Below are 16,015 nucleotides of genomic sequence, written 5' to 3'. Positions count from 1 at the left end.
TGTTCAAGGATGTGTATTGAATGACATAAATACAACTCATCTAAGATCGATGATATGAGTCCAGATAGTTTTATGACTACCGTCTTTTCCTGCGGAATTTAAATCGAAGCTCTTCATCATCGCTACAGTCTTCTCCTTTGTCGGCTTTAGCACGTGTTTCCCTTCTTCTCTTCTGACCAATGCTTTGGCTAGGCTGTGCTGTCAACGTTGCTGAAGCACGCGAGACATCGGACTGGGCACGATTGATTGAAATCGATGCGGCTGGCGGCTCCTCCGAGATAGCGAGAGAAGAAACTTGACTTCCCGCGCGGCTGGCAGATTTTCGAATACTCTGTTGCTGGCTCGTGCGCCTGAAAATGGGCTCGGGGCTCTCCTCTCGCTCATTGCTGGCCCAGTAGTGATCGCCAATTCCGTATTCTTTGCGCTTGACCTCGTCCAAGGGTACAATAACGGCTTGGATGCGAGATCTTGCGCCGGACAAATCGCCTTTTCTTCGGAATTTCTTGAAGTTCTTGCGCCCGTTCCAGCGCTCATCCCACCTTTCAGATTCTTCAATTGCAACGGGTTCTTTCGCTCGAACAGGTACCTCGAAATTTTCAACAATAACAAGTTTTTTCATATCCTCAATAGTCATACCATCAATAGCCTCTTGGACGCTAAGTTCAACAGCTTGTCTTCGCTCCTGCGCAGCAGCCTCTTCTTCTTCGCGATGCCTACGAGCTGCTGCGATTACATCAACTTTTTGCCGCTTCGGCTTCGGGGCGTCCTCCTTTGCTACCTCTTCGCGGAACGAGCGTGAGTCCTCTCCACGGCGACGCTTCATTGCACTGGCTCCCGGGAGAAGACTAGCCATATCATCTTCTTCCTCCCCCTCCTCTTCTTCTTCTCTAATCGCGGGTTCTGGCTGTCTCTTCAAAACCTTTGTTTTATTTCCTGGCGATGTCTCAGATACATCGCTGACATCTGTATGATGCATAGGGATTTCCTCCATGTCAAATCCGTCATCAAAGTTCTTCATTCTACTCACAAATGGACGGCTTTGTGATCGAGCCGACCTTTTAATCTGTGTCTGTGTCTGTGACTGTTCTGGAAGGGTGGTCTCATCCTGTTGGGTGGAAACAGCTTGAGATGCATTGGCTTCAAACGCTGAAATATTTCCCGCCACATGTTCCTGGACTTCCTGGACTTTCTCTTGATTCGAATGTTCATGACTATTGGCGGTTTCATCGCGAGGTAGCGGGCGACACAACGAAGTGGCATCATTGTTCAGAATTGCATCGAGAAACTCACTTTGTTCAATGACACGCTGATCCATCTGAACAGCAACCTGATTGCCCAGCTCTATAGACCAATCCTCATAGCCCTTGGCTCGAAATCGTACTAATACAACCCCGCCTTCGCGACTTCGCTGAGTGTCGTACCTCTTTTCACCGTCAGCGTTCCGCATGAAACGTAGTAATTCGTCTGCACTGGTCTCGCCATGTTGTACTTTATATAGCAGAGATTTCCCATGTCCGTTGTTGATTGGATTTGATAAATTTTCGAATTGACTAGTATCACAAAAGACGAACGTATACCCCTCGAAGACCCTAGTGCGATCCGGATTTGGCGCAAAGGCTTCGGACGGTCGGTGAACAGGTTCTTTGCCAGCTGGGGGTAAATGCAGGGTAGGATCAGGCCAATTTGCATCAAAATCTATTTCCAGGGGTGACAAGGACTCCGTAGTTTCGAGGTCACCTGGAGTGGCAGCATAGACCAATGCATCAAGATATGAGTCTTTAACGATATACTTTGCATTCACCAGAGCTTGTAACCCCTTTGCTGTATTTCTCTTGTTTTGAACAACATGTGTAGTCTTTTCGACGTAGGGTATAATGGTCTTGATATCGAGCTCTTCCAGGCGATTTCGCACGGGACCGAGTGGATCTTTCGCTTTAAGCTCCTTGGTCGAAAAGGAAAAGCTGAGAACCGTCGGTTGCCATTTAATTCTAAACGGTGAAATAAAGAAGTCAACAATGGGCGAAAAGAACTGTTGGTGTGGTATCAATGCCTGCCCTACCGAAGTGCCGGTGGATAGCGTCCTAGCTGCAATGTATGTTCATTCTCCGTCAAAACTGAATCTGCGCCTTTGATCACAACGCCGTCCAAAGTCGTTCCGCATTTTGAGCCTTGATCGGTAACTGTGAGCTTGGACTTTGTGTGCACGTGGGCCTGTATCGGATTAGGGAAAGCGGATGGATTATCTCGTGCATGGGAGGACGTACTCCATCACCAGGTTGCACTGGCGAGACCTCAATCACCAGATGTTTCCTCGATATGGACTGATGCTGAATGACATGACGGACTGGCGGCAAATTAGCAGAGTTGTAGATTGATTGATAAAACATTCATATGGTCGCTCAGCTTACTCCCATCCTGTTTGATCCTCCCGAAGAGGTATTTCTTCCCCGGCTTCAGCCAGACACGTTTACCTGTCAGCCACGTTAAAAACCGTTCCATCTGTCAACGCTCGGGACATACCTCCGAGCAAGTCCCCATCCGACTCAAGTATCCACATCGTGGGAAAGCACCGGAATAGCTGGCCGATGAACGAGCTGGCGTGGATATCTTTGCGAAAGCAGTAGGCTTGCAGCACCGCCTCATGACGCGTGATCACATGACCAGGCGCGCCCCTTAGTGATTACAGCTTGCCCTAAGCCAATTACGGGATAGGCTATCATTTGTCAATATGTCCTTATCGGTTACAGATCGCTAAGTAGTTGCAAAAGTCTCGTATTAGTTTCCAAAAAAAAGTTTTTCTATTTGATTAGCTCATTAGCAGATGCCAGAAAGTCTAACCTAATTCAACAATTCTAGTTAATTCAACCAGTGTTGAACTTTTCAACTTATAAATAGTACTCATTTCCAAAGAAAAGTCCACCATTTCCACTTGCTCCCCTCGCTCTCGGGCTCCTTTTCCTCTTCTTCCGCAATGGTCAGAAAATGCTCGATTGGAATCTTCTCCAACGAAATAACTTTCGATTGCCTGATGAGCTTATAACCAAAGTACAGGATGAAGAACAGGGGAATGTTGAGGTAAGTAGACACAAAAGTCTGATTGTCCCAGCTATATGCAAAAGTTCAGGTCAGTACACACCATATGATTCTGTCAAAGAGGGGGGAAGTAGTAGCATTGGACGAGAAGAAGCGCAAACGTACTGCCCATGAATAAATGTAGAGAATCCGCCAGTCAAGAGTAGAATAACGAACAAGCCGATAGACCACCAGGACATATAGGGTTGAAAAGGTGCAGTCCATGGGAGCCGCCGTCGGTCAATCCCCTGCTTGCGACAACCATAGTAGAACCGCAGATACGTGATGGTGATAACCATCCAATTGACCAAGGTGGATATCGACACCAGAGTTTTAAGCCACGAGAAGACGGTTTCGGCTGTGCTCGAGAGAGACATATACCCCAGTGCCATAAACATGCCGTAAAAGAGCACGGACAGATAGGGAATACCGAAGCGGTTTATCCTGGTAAACAGCTGCGGAGCGCGTCCCTCGAGTGCCATAGCGTAAAGAATGCGAGAACCCCAGAGCAAACTTGAGTTACCCGCCGACCATGCCGAAGTAAGCACCACGGCGTTGACTATGGAGGGAATGGCAGGGATGCCAGCTCGTTTGGCGGCGATGACAAACGGTGATTCGGATGCGTTGCCACTTCCAAGCAAAAGATCAGAATCATCGGATGGAACAATGAGGCCAACGAAGAAAACGGTGATGACTATATGCGTGTTAGAATTAGAGCTACTAACGGAGACGCGAAGGAAGACGTGCCGTAGAAAATGAGAATCTTCCAAAATACCCTCTTGGCCGCAATAGGGATGGATGTTCGTGGAGATCGGGTCTCGCCAGCGGTGAGCGTGATGTTCTCAATTCCTGAATAGGCATACAAAGAATTATCGAGCACCTTCCAGAATCCCAGGAATCTTCCAAGAGAACCTCCGATACCGAGGTACTGCACGAATGGACCAGGATTTTTCCAATATTTGAAACCGATCACTTCATGATTCGGTCCGCCACCACATGTAATAACCAGAGACTAGCAGAGGAAAGGAGAGGAAAATGAGCATATATCCATGTGATATATCCTGGGTAGGTGATCTAGGTCAAGTTTCGAGACTTTGGGGCATACCATGAGATTGACACCAATGACAAGAGCAATTTTGAGTATAGAAAAGCCATACTCAAGTTCTCCATAGATACGGATGAAGACTAACGTTGTCGCAAGCATTAGTGCTCCGAATACGGTGATCCAGACAGCGCTGTTAACATCTGTCCAGAATTTCACAAGCACAGCGAGAGCCGAGAGCTCCGAGGGAACAGAAACGATGTGCGCATATACTTCATTCCACCCGATAGCGAAACAGAGGGCTGGATCGACGAAGTGCTCCGCAAAACGAATGATACCGCCATTCAGAGGTACAAGAGCGCTCATCTCGGCTCCAGCCAGGACGACACTGATGGCTGCGGTACCGATGATGGAATAGCCGAGTAAGGCTCCCAGAGGACCTCCGTGGGCAATTGATTGTCCTGACGAAAGAAAGAGGCCTGTTCCCAAGGTCCCGGCAAGAGCAATCATCTGCACATGCCGCTGGTGAAGTCCCTGCTTAAGGTCTTTGACTTCTCCAAACTCCGCAGACAACCCTTTCGTGCCACTTGATGTGCTGACCACCCCTTTCTCTAAAATGTCCAGGGGTGATTGCGCCACGTCGTTGCCGATGGGTTCAGACATACTGTTGGTGTCGTTAAGTCAAGATCGCAAGTCCTGGGCATTCTCACTTCGGTCAGATATACCTGGCTGAGCCATTTTATACCGTGTTATCCATCCTTTGCGCGCGATATCAAGTCGACGTATCAATTGGAACTAGCAAGGACTGATAAAGCATATCTTAGCATTGTCCTAATCGATGAGATTTGTGGGGTCCCGTTAGTGCAGCATGAACGTTAAATTTAACTTACAAGTAGCGGCTCCCAAGGTTTTATCTCAGCATTATACGGATTCGGTTAGCCCTATCTTCTCTCGTAATTTCAATACACCCAGTTAATTTTAAGGTTCAGCATTATACAAATGCGCATTAGCCAAATACAGACCGGAATGCTTGTTCCCGACCTGCCTCGATCTATTAAAGCTTCCTTTTTGGCCCAAACGTCGGTGGAAAAGGCAAAAGACTGCCTTTCCAACTGCCAGCATGCTATCGAAACGAGGCGTCAAAAGCGCTGCTAGCCAAGATATCCCCTGGCGCTTCGCACCGGGCGGAGGTAACAGATACGATCCTCTGTCAAACCCCAGTGGAATTATCTCCTTCGCGACGGCCGAAAATGTGAGCAGTGACGATACATGATGCTTCTCATGCATAACTGACCTGTTCAGAGCTTGATGCACAAGGATCTTCATGAATATGTTGACAGGAATGTACGGTTTTAGCCCTTGGCTTTTGGGATATCTTGTCCGACGCTCACACTTGACGAAAAGGCAGTTATTCCAGAACTGGCCTTTGCCTACCGTTTCAGCACGATGGGGGGACCTCGCTTTCCCGTGGCCATGGCGAGGCACCTCAATGAGTACTTCAAGCCATTCTCTCCCGTGGAGGCAGATCAAATCATCACCGCGTCAGGCTTGACGGCCATCCACGAATTAGTCGGCTACAGCTTGGCTGACCCAGGTGAAGGTATCCTCGTCAGTCGCCCTGTGTATGGTCGTTTTGAGCTCGACTTCGGCAATACCAATGGTCTGAAGATTGTTTACGCCGACATGCACGGCACTGATCCGTTTTCCGCAGAGGCTGTAATCAAATATCAGGAGGCCTTTGAGAAGTCAGCGCGGGAAGGAGTGACTATCAGAGCTGTGCTGATTGTGAACCCTCACAATCCTTTGGGTTAGGCTATTCATTTCAGTGTCACATAGAGTGAGACATGTGAAACTAACCTTGACTATAGGGCGCTGCTACTCGCCCGAGGCGTTGAAGGCTTTGACATCTTTCTGCCAGAAGGCACGTATCCACCTAATCAGTGACGAGGTTTACGGCCTCTCGGTATATGATAAAGACCCAAAGCACGGGTATGATTTCACCTCAGTGCTATCAATTGACACTCGCGGTCTCATTGATGAGGATCGAATTCATATCTTCTATGGTCTAAGCAAGGTTGGTCCAACACGAACACGGGCCCCTGGGGCTAATTGACACTCTGTCCCTTCTGACCAATCTAGGATTTCGCCGCCGCCGGTCTACGACTCGGTTGTCTCGTTACCCGTTCCAAGCTTTTACGCAAGGCAGTCGGATGTAACATGCGATTCCATAACCCTTCCGGAATGTCCGTAGCGATTGCAACCGGGATACTAGAAGATAGAAAGTTCGTGTCGTGGTTTGTGGATTTGTCACGCCAAAGGCTCAGAGACACTCGAGATTATACAATGCAGATGTTGGATAGTGCTGGAGTCAAATATCAAAAACCGTACGCCAATAGCCCACCGAACCCGAAACAAATCATGGAAATAAACTGAAAAATATGGTCAACCAGGAACGCTGGATTTTTCCTCTTGATTGACCTCAGTCCATGGCTTGAGGAGTCGAACAGCAGCAATGGGCATAACCGGGAATTCATTCTAGCCCAGAAAATGCTGGATGCTGGTGTGGGGTTGCATCCTGGCGAGGAGCATGCTGAAGAAGAAGGCCAATTCCGACTAGTTTTCACCCAAGAAAGGCATACTCTAGCAGAAGGCCTGCGACGGTAAGTGATGTTTTGGATTTCGAGTCGACGAAATTGTCGTTAATTTGGAAATAGTCTGATTAGTGTCCTGGCCGATATTCAACTTGACCGAAAGAGAGACGATACATCTCTACATACAGCCCAAACCAGAATTAGTCTTGCGTTAAACGGTGACAGCCTGAGTAGTGTGAGGACTGGGATGATGGTATCATAGAGATCAAGCCACAAAGCCTGTTTTCCACAGTGGTTTAGATGTTGGTGGAAATCGACATATATAGAGGATCACGTATATGCCACGTGAAAGGGCAGGGAAAGAGGGGTGATAGAATCTTATGTGTATTATAATATCTCACTTTCGGTCCTGTAACTTCATAAGAGTCTCAGAAGGTATCTCAACTGCCAGAGAAAAGAAGGGATTGCATATGTTCTGAGTCTTCAACTCCAGTCAAAGCCATTTTCATTCTCCATAATACATCGGAGAATGCTCCAGCGGTTCTTTACCAGTGCCGGGAGGCCCGTTAGGAATATATGAAGGTCCAAGCTTGTTTTAATGTTATGATTGTCGCATATTAGTCTCAGCAGGTGGCTGAAACGATTTTGATGTTCCTCGACTGCTGCACTGGTAGCCCCTATTAGGACGATCCAAAGGACTTCGGCCGGGAAAAAAAGCACCATCCTTTCTATGTCTGCTGCATCGAGAGCTCGACGGAGACGAGCTATTAGCCTTTCCCGAATTCTTCCGCCGACTGGTGTTTCCCGTAGGTTTGTGTATATGAAAAGTAGTCCAGCATGTAGAATAAGAACCCCAAGCTTGGCCTTGACGTCTGTGCTAGCTATAATGTTGTCATCAAAGAGAGACGTTACTATCCGATGTTCCACATGGTACACACGGTCGGGATAAGCAACTTCCCATGGAAGCTTGTGGGTGCCGATGATATTGAGAAAAGTAGAAAGTTCGTGAAGAGAAAGGAGTAATTCGGAAACATAGACTTCATTCTTCAGTGTTATAATGTCGTCAAGATCCGGATTAGTATGAATGAGGAACTCCGCATGAGAGGCCGAAGGGGCAAAGTTTGAGAGATGAGCCATCTGATTCTCAAGGCGCAATGGAAACCGAACCGGTCTCTCAGAGCTCGAGCTATTTAGTAGATCTGACCTGTGATCGCGAGAATTAGAGCCAGGAGATGCGTTGGCGCATATCGTCTTACCATAAAACTAAACGGCGCAGGACACCTCGCATACCAAGATGGTCAGGGCCCCCTCGCAATTCAACCATGCGTTGCAGGCCTTGAATATGGACAGCTGCATGCGAAGCAATTCCACAGAGATTCTAGACGAGACCAAGGTCAACACGTAGAGCAGAAATGGCACTTGCCCGGGGCTCAAACTCACTTCTATATTCGCGAGGCAAGCCACCGTGGCAACGGTTGAGTCATGGATTGCATTTGGCGATCGCGCAATGCTTTCATTTACCGCGGATATTGACTGTAGAAGGTACCGGATATGCTCGGATGGGTGGGATCCCACCGCCACCGCGAAGCGCTTTGATGCGTAAAACATGTTCATGAAAAGCCATGCAGGATCTTTGCTACATACTTTTCTATAGACGTCGAACTGATCTGCATGCACGGAAGTGCGAATAGCAGACGACGCGTCTGGAGTTAGGGACGATGAGTCAGTCAGTACTATCCAGCAGCATATGTATGAGCGAGACTCACTCCGGTGCAATAGCATGAGGTCGCGCCGTGTCAGATGGACAGGCAGGCTCTGGAAGGGGTCTAACTCCCCATCGAGGCAGGTAGTCAATGTCAGGGAAGTGGCTTCGACGTCTGCCTCCTCGGGTCTTCTTCGCGATGCGAGTCGCTGCTGCTGCTTGTATCTACGCATGACGTGCGCTCTGACGGCCTTGTTCGTCGCATGGACATCTTTCTTGGTATTGCCGCAGACACGAACAAAACATAGTTCACGACGCTCCATCTTTAGCAGATTCCAAGGGGCGAGGGCTATCTTCGTTGATTGACGGGAAGGCCGTCGCTGAACCGCTGACTAAGGGGGGTACTAAGTTAAGTTACGGATCCATAACAACATTGTCTGCCAATAATTAATTCTCTTTATCTACAGGTAGACGAGTGAGTTTCTTTCGAGGGGAAAAAGGGAGGGCAACGAGAGAGAAGTAAAAGGAGCAAATCACAAATGAAAAGTAGCAGTCACGATCGCATAAAGACAAAAACGTAGTTAGGAGTCCGAGATTATTTCAAATTCACGTGTTGCCTGGCGGCGCTAACCGTGTTTGGGGAGATGTTTTGTCAACCCTCAAAAAGATCAATCGACTCGCCTCCTTACTCACCCCGCTGCTACTCTTCACACCAGCAGCAAGAGGGACTTCGTATAGGGGGCTTCCCAAAGCTTTACATAGTGCGAGCCCGTCATGCTGGCATTATTTTTCATGCTCTCTCCATGCCATAATGCGCGATCAGTTTCGCCGCTCTCCTGTCACCCGACCCGCCATGCCTACTCCGTCCGCGAATTCTGAGAAACAAAACAATGGCATTCATGCCAAACCCTTCACGCCTAGTCTGAGTGCCGCCTTTAGGACCACCGCAAAATCCTCCCTGCCATTGACCCCTCGTCTTGCGCACGTCGGCGGTTACCAGACTCCAAAGAAGTCAAATGCCTCCGACACCGCCTCCCCTCTACCGCTCCCCCGGGAGGATGCCACGACTCCGGACTCAACGTATCTCGGCACCAATATAACACCCCGTTCTGGCCCTCGAGTCAGTCGTCGAGATGGCAATGCCCCATCTCCAGAAACAACGCCCGCAGCAATGTACTCTGGGTCACAGATTTCCCGTCCTACACTCCCAGTTAGTACCGGCTATGCTCGCCCTGAAAGGAGCCCCGTTCGCGGTAACCCGAGATCAGAAGCAGCCAAGTCAACAACCTCTAAAGGAACTGCCGCTGACGGCTTGGGACTCAGGGCATCATCCCGCCCTCAGTCATCTTCTGAAAGTTTGGGACTCAGCTCCTCGAAGTTCTTCCACGCCGACGACGCTCATTCCTCTGTCGGGTCTTACGAAGCAGAGCCACGACCCCGTACACATTCGAAACCAGCACAAACATCCACATTCCTCTATGCTGACGGCTCTCACGATAGGGATAGTCGCTCTGATGACGCGAACAAGATTGCCCCATCAAAGCGGCGCTCTACAGGGTCTTCTCGGCATCCCGTAGGCGCTAAAAGCCCGCCGGTGCTCTCACCAAGATTACGGGCTGCGCAGCTTGTAGATTACAATTCTCGATCTTCTTCGGAAGGGGGTCTTCAGCCGAGCCCTCATATTGAAGAGACCTTTACGCATAATACATCGGTATCCCATGATAATTCCTCGCCCGGGCCAACCCCGTCCCCTAAGCTTCCATCACTTCCAAGCCACAGAAAGTCATGCAGTGTTGACTCTACGACAAATATACCTTCGCCTCATGTGACATCTCGCCGTGTCACTCCGATTTCTTCCTCTCCTTTTCTACCCGAAGCATTGAGCAGTCCCCCTAACTCACTACCTCATAGCCCTCACATTCCGCCAAACCCCCTCATCCAACTGACTGACCACCGGGATGCACCATTGACTGTACCTCAAAGTCCAATTAAGCTAGAGGGGCCAAATGCATTTGGGGATGGGGCTGTCAATGCTCGTACAGAACGGAAGGTCTTAGACCTTGAAATTAGCAATTCCTCTCTATTGGCCATTAATCGCACGCTTGAACGTGAACTACGAAAACAAAATGCAGAGTTACGCAGATTTCGACGTCTTAGCCGTTCCGGTCGTTTATCGATCACAACCTCTGTCCGGTCTACATCTGGGGCTGGACTGTCCGTAGTCAGCGAGAATGAAGATGTTAGTGAGCTTTCTTCCATATATTCAAACGACGAATTATCCGAAGAAAGTGACCAGGACTCGTTCGCGGACGATGGTACGATCAGTCCAAACAGTCTCGCGGAAAATGACCCCCGCCACCGCGTTGATGACGAAAAGCGATTCATGCTCGATCTCGCCAAGCACCAAGAATTGCTCATTGACAGCCAAAAGCTCAATCAAAGTCTAAAGAGATGCATTGGGTGGACCGAAGAACTGATTAAAGAGGGCAAAAAGGCTCTTGAATACAATGTCCACGTCAATGATATAGAAATCGGCGGACGTGTCCTAGCCCCCGATGAGCTGGAAGAAGAGCTGGGCAGGGGCCGCGGTCTGTTGAGTCCTGCAGCTGAAGTCAAAGAAGATTTCAATTTCGACCTTACATCAGAAGCTGTTGACATGGATTTATAACCAAAGTAATAGAAAGCCCGAGGCAGGGTCTCGGCCCTTTTTTCTTTCTGCACTTCCTCGTTTTATAATACAACTTGCATCATTTTCAACAACAATCGCGCTGAATATTTTTTTTTTCTTTTGTTCGGTTCCAAGCAAGCTTTTTTCCCTCGGCATTTATCCTATCTATTTTCTTTTTCCCTGTGTTTCTGATTCGGTCATTCATTCATCCATCCATTCATTGTTTTGCTTCCAATGGTGTTTAGGTCTGTTTTCTGTCTGATAACCATGTGATACCACAACTTCTGCGCAACAATCCTCGCCACTCTTACACTATATTCGGTCATTCTCATTGTCAGTTTTGTTTGTATGATGATACCCCCCCCCCAAATAGGCATGATGCAGAAAAAGAGAGGGGAAAAAACGTGCCTGCTCTATTATCTTTTACCTAGGTATTAAGTGAAGCCAATGAAACCAATTGGAAACGCTCAATGTCATGAATTCATTATATTTCTATATATACGCGTAGAAGTAAGGACGTATGAGCCATACACGGTGCGAAATTTCTGAATTGGGATGGGTATCAAAGGCAGTCGTGCAATATAAATAATAGTAAAAGACACATCTCAGCGGAACTGATTAGCGACCATCTAAGAGAAAAACAACTTTCTCTGTCGCGATGTTGTGTCGGTGCTCATCTTCCTCTTTCGCGTAGATTGATCACTGGCACTCAAGGGGTTCAAGTCAGTTTTTAGTCTCGAGGAGCGCTCCGCTGCCGACGGTGTGGACGACGAGGAAGTCTTGACAGCTTCCATGATTGTGTCCTTGGACAAACAATAATCAACGTGTTCATTGAACCTTTTGTCATCAGCTGCTTGTGGCCGGGAACAGATTGGACAGGTCCAATGTTGCACGGCTATTGCATCGGGGCGAGACACCCATGCTGGTTGTGGTTCTGGTTCTAGTTCCAGTGTTGGTGTGTTGGATTCTTCTGTGATAGTAGCAGGAAAGACCTGTTCTGGCTTGTCGGTATATTCCTGGCTGAGGATTTCAAGCTCTTCCATATCTTCTTGTCTTTCCTGTCGTGCAGCATTTTCAAATTCCTGCTCCGTGCTAGATTGCGCTTCGTGCGTATCATTTTGTGGGCCGGGTTCATTGGGAGATTCACCATGGACAAAATTTCCAGAAGGTGTGATATTAGAGGGGTTTGGTGTAGTAGTAGCCTGAAATCCGAAGAAATCAAGGCCGATTTTCTTCGTACTGACAAGGTGCGTACATCTCAATCCAAGTAATCGCAACCTCATGTTTGGGATTTCCTTCTGCAATCTTGTCAAAATTGGCAATGCGTAGGCGTATAAATCATCGGCAAGATAGACGGCTTTCGGAGGCGCAACTTGTCTAGTGTACACTTCGAATGTATGTAATTTGATTTTCAGCACCAAGGTCCGTCCCTTAAATTGTGTCCGGGCAAGATCTTTTTCAAGCTCGTCTGCTGCCCATCGAAGTTTACCACGTATAGCATCCGGATCACTTATTTCTGAAAATGTGCTTTCAGTGCCTACGCTTTTGCGCTCGTAATCCTCTGCTGGCTGAATCTTTGTCCGGCCCAGACCAAGATAACACTGCATTAGGAATTGGAAAGCTTTGTCCCCAAACAGTTTCTTCAGCAGTGCTCGTTGCGAATAGATGTCGCCGCATGTTTCAATTCCGATTGCTTTCAGCTCGCGTTCAAAGACTCGGCCGATACCGTTGACTTTACGAACCGGGAGATCTTTGACAAAGGACATGATTGCTTCACGCTCATTTGGTATGTAAAATTGCCCGTTTGGCTTGTTCTGGTTGGAGGCGATTTTCGCAAGTTTGGCGTTGGCCGCGATGCCAGCTGATACCGTGATTTTGGTATCCTCAAAGATTCTTGCGCGCATCTGTTGAACCGCTTCTCGCGGATCCATGTTATTCTCGTCACAGTAAGCTGTGATGTTGAGATAGGCCTCGTCAACCGAGGCAGTTTCAAAGCAAGGGTCATACTCGACAAAAATCGCGCGGATTTCTTCTGCTTTGGCACTATACTTCTCGTGGTTTTGGGGGATGCATATCAAATCAGGACATAGTTTCTTCGCTACAAAGCTAGCCATCCCGCTGCGACAGCCGAACTTACGCGCAAGATAGTTGCATGTTGTCAAGACCCCTTTGCCCACTGCCATGGGCACATGTTTAAGTTCGGGCCGATCCAGTTCCTCGACCGCGGCAAAAAACGCATCGCAGTCCACATGAACCACGGTTTGAGAAAGGTCTCGAGTGAGCTCAAACTCAGCGATACATTCATCTGCACGTCGAAGGTCTGCCGACAAGTCGAGACGCTCTAAACGAGCCTTGCGGGCTAGGATTTGCTCAATTTTCTCAGTAAGAATCTTGTCCCTAGCTTCTTCATGGTTGAAGAACTTTGAGCCTTTGGAAGCATTGTAAATTATTTCTGAAACCTGTGTTTGGCGACTCGTTTAGCGTTGACTGTGTATTGAGAGTGCAGGGCAGGCAGCGCTTACTTTGCGTTGGTCAACCGCGTCCTGTCCCGCTTTCAGCAGCGACGGGCCTAGCAATGAATATTTCAGAGTTTTATGTTCTTGAGAAGATGGAGCTGGAACTTGAGAATCTGTATTCTTCTCTCCATCGTTTTCCATGGCTTTTCATCGCGTTTAGCTCTTAAAGAAGGTAGATAAATCGGATTCTTAGCAAATAATTGTCAAGGACGTGAACGACGGATGCCTATCATCAGCTAGCACCGTTTAGGCTTAGTGTCAACCACTAGTACTTTTGATTAGAGACGCGTATTTTCAATACCTCCATCGAACTATCGTAATAATACCATAAAGACACCTATTGCTCCAAATTCAATCCTATATTGTTCATCGCAAATAACCATCCAGCATAAGCATTTTATGGAAGAGTAGTTGTTGGCAGAGAAGTGAAACCTTCAGTGCGAAGTGTCAAAAATGCAAGGCGCTTTTTCATGATGGCATAATCTCGGTTGCACGTTGTTTTAACTTTCGAGCATCTTATGCATCCAAATCCTCGAATACAGACAGCACTCTCCATGATTTACTTATGCTTAGGCAAAATCTTCTCCTGTTCCAGCTCATCCAGAGCCGCCGCAAGCGCATCCCACGTATCAACCGACCCGTGATATCCAAACTTTCTCGCCTTATTCATATTAATAACAAGATCATAGCTCCGGCCCAAAACAAAGTTCAAAAACGACCATGTAGCTTTCTCAAATGCACCTTTCTCCAAGCCTTCTCGACTAGCAAGCCGATCCCATGCATTTTTCACTTCGGCCCGTTTGGTCCACCATTCAGCCAAGTCAATGTGTGCGCGGACTTCGCCGCGAGGAACGTGCCCGGAGATTCCCATGCTCGTTGCTTGATTCAGCAGCGGCGGATTCTCTATGAGAGGGGTCACCATCCCCTTGCTCGATGACGAAGAGAACTGATCTGCAGGAATTTTCACACCGAATCGCTCGGCTAGGCGTGGCCAGAGAGTTTGCCATGACTGTATATCGCCGTTTACGACGTTGAAGGCCTGGTTGCCTGCACGCGGCTCCCTGGCTGCCCACAACACAAAGTCGGCGTGCAGCGATGAAGCAGTGAAAGCGTCAAATCCCGTATAGAAGGAGGGCGAGCCGGGGAAGATGAAGGGCTCGTTGAGTTCTTTGGTGATGCTGGCGTAGAGGCCGATTGCAGTGGTGAGATTCATAAAGTTTCCTGCCATTGGTCAGTATAATAAACAAGAAGGATGCAACAGAGAGAGAAAAATACCTTTGGCAACACCAATAACATCATTCGGATACGTCACAACCCAATCCCACTTCTTCCCACGCTGTTCCTCCCTCAAAATCCTCTGCTGCGCATAATAAAAATTTGACGGTCTGCCCGCTTTGTGATCTTCTTCAATCCACGGGTCATCCTCCTCCATGGGCAATTTCACAGGCCCCAAATGTACTCCATAGTGCTTTGCACCTGTAGCCAGGATGACTCTCTTCAAATTTTTGTCGCCGCCGGTTATGTGTAATGCTTGCAAGAAATTTCGCAGCAACGCGGCATTCACGCGTGTTGCTTCGGCTTCGTCGTCGCGCGCGATATAGGCGTTGAAGAAGATGTAGTCGACGCCGCCGGAGGTGATTGTGTCCTTGAGGCTGCTCTGAAGAAAGTTGTTGGCAAGCGCATTCGCGTCCGGAGCCAGGAGGTCGATAGTGTCGTGGCTGACGTTGGATGGGAACTTCTCCTTTTGCTGCCGCGATAGAGCGTGGACGGTTGTCCAGTCTTTCGGGTTCTGACCCAGGTGGCGGACTACCTCGCGCCCGAGGATGCCTGCTCACAGTAATTATCATATCAGTATTATCATATCAGTTGATTTATGCGAAGATGATTACCTGTTGCTCCAGTGACGATTGCACTTGACATTGCTACCTAGGTACTCAATGGATCTGAGGAATTAAGATATCCAGCAGTGGTTCTGCAAAATGCTAGTCCATGGACTGACATGGCGATATATACTACAGTGTAGGTGGTGTCCATATATCACAATGACGTGCGAAATGAACAAACTTGGTTTTTCTCTACATATTGGATGTGCTTGCGTCATTGAGGATTATGAGGTCCACCTGGTATCAATATCATATTCAGTTGGCGTTGAGATAATCATCTTCCTCGACTCCCTCCACTAGGAGTGCAATCAATCAAGGGCGTAGGAACTAGAAGTTTTTCTCGGGGAATGTAGAATCATACATTATCAACTAAGAACGTTGATCATTATCATCAGATTAACTTTAAATTTAATCCCAGCTAGTGCTATTTAGGCTTAGTGTCATGCGGTAGTATTTTTGATGAGATATTGTAATTTCAATACGTCCATGCATAACTAGACCTCATCTGAATAGCCAACGTAGATATCTGGATTCGGTGCCA

General features: G+C 48.0%; 6 protein-coding genes across 6 annotated transcripts; 2 read left to right on the top strand and 4 right to left on the bottom strand.

Moving 5' to 3' along the window:
- Positions 1-76: 76 nt before the first annotated feature.
- On the bottom strand, positions 77-2,557 carry UA08_01237 (hypothetical protein; the record flags this gene model as incomplete). Its single annotated transcript, XM_020260879.1, has 5 exons — positions 77-1,988; positions 2,060-2,211; positions 2,265-2,344; positions 2,409-2,471; positions 2,521-2,557. 5 exons carry the CDS (start codon positions 2,555-2,557, stop codon positions 77-79), a joined length of 2,244 nt encoding a protein of 747 aa, XP_020123130.1.
- Positions 2,558-2,898: 341 nt separating this feature from the next.
- UA08_01236 (hypothetical protein) lies at positions 2,899-4,777 on the bottom strand (the record flags this gene model as incomplete). Its single annotated transcript, XM_020260878.1, has 4 exons — positions 2,899-3,106; positions 3,199-3,766; positions 3,798-3,921; positions 4,178-4,777. The coding sequence occupies 4 exons, from the start codon at positions 4,775-4,777 to the stop codon at positions 2,899-2,901; spliced, it is 1,500 nt and encodes a 499-aa protein (XP_020123131.1).
- Positions 4,778-5,234: 457 nt separating this feature from the next.
- On the top strand, positions 5,235-6,967 carry UA08_01235 (hypothetical protein; the record flags this gene model as incomplete). Its single annotated transcript, XM_020260877.1, has 7 exons — positions 5,235-5,366; positions 5,417-5,458; positions 5,519-5,921; positions 5,983-6,188; positions 6,254-6,498; positions 6,565-6,774; positions 6,829-6,967. The coding sequence occupies 7 exons, from the start codon at positions 5,235-5,237 to the stop codon at positions 6,965-6,967; spliced, it is 1,377 nt and encodes a 458-aa protein (XP_020123292.1).
- A 221-nt stretch (positions 6,968-7,188) lies between these two features.
- UA08_01234 (hypothetical protein) lies at positions 7,189-8,730 on the bottom strand (the record flags this gene model as incomplete). Its single annotated transcript, XM_020260876.1, has 6 exons — positions 7,189-7,586; positions 7,644-7,909; positions 7,962-8,083; positions 8,146-8,295; positions 8,350-8,408; positions 8,472-8,730. 6 exons carry the CDS (start codon positions 8,728-8,730, stop codon positions 7,189-7,191), a joined length of 1,254 nt encoding a protein of 417 aa, XP_020123293.1.
- Positions 8,731-9,218: 488 nt separating this feature from the next.
- Positions 9,219-11,075, top strand: UA08_01233 (hypothetical protein; the record flags this gene model as incomplete). Its single annotated transcript, XM_020260875.1, has 1 exon — positions 9,219-11,075. One exon carries the CDS (start codon positions 9,219-9,221, stop codon positions 11,073-11,075), a length of 1,857 nt encoding a protein of 618 aa, XP_020123290.1.
- Positions 11,076-11,704: 629 nt separating this feature from the next.
- On the bottom strand, positions 11,705-15,511 carry UA08_01232 (hypothetical protein; the record flags this gene model as incomplete). The annotated part of the gene is made up of 6 exons (XM_020260874.1): positions 11,705-13,534; positions 13,598-13,644; positions 13,918-13,928; positions 14,155-14,812; positions 14,867-15,418; positions 15,481-15,511. 6 exons carry the CDS (start codon positions 15,509-15,511, stop codon positions 11,705-11,707), a joined length of 3,129 nt encoding a protein of 1,042 aa, XP_020123291.1.
- Positions 15,512-16,015: the final 504 nt, after the last annotated feature.

Source organism: Talaromyces atroroseus (assembly GCF_001907595.1).
Source record: "Talaromyces atroroseus strain IBT 11181 chromosome Unknown scaffold_1, whole genome shotgun sequence".
NCBI lineage: Eukaryota > Fungi > Ascomycota > Eurotiomycetes > Eurotiales > Trichocomaceae > Talaromyces > Talaromyces atroroseus.
Note: the sequence above shows the minus strand (reverse complement) of the source record. Positions and strands in the feature narration are given on the sequence as shown.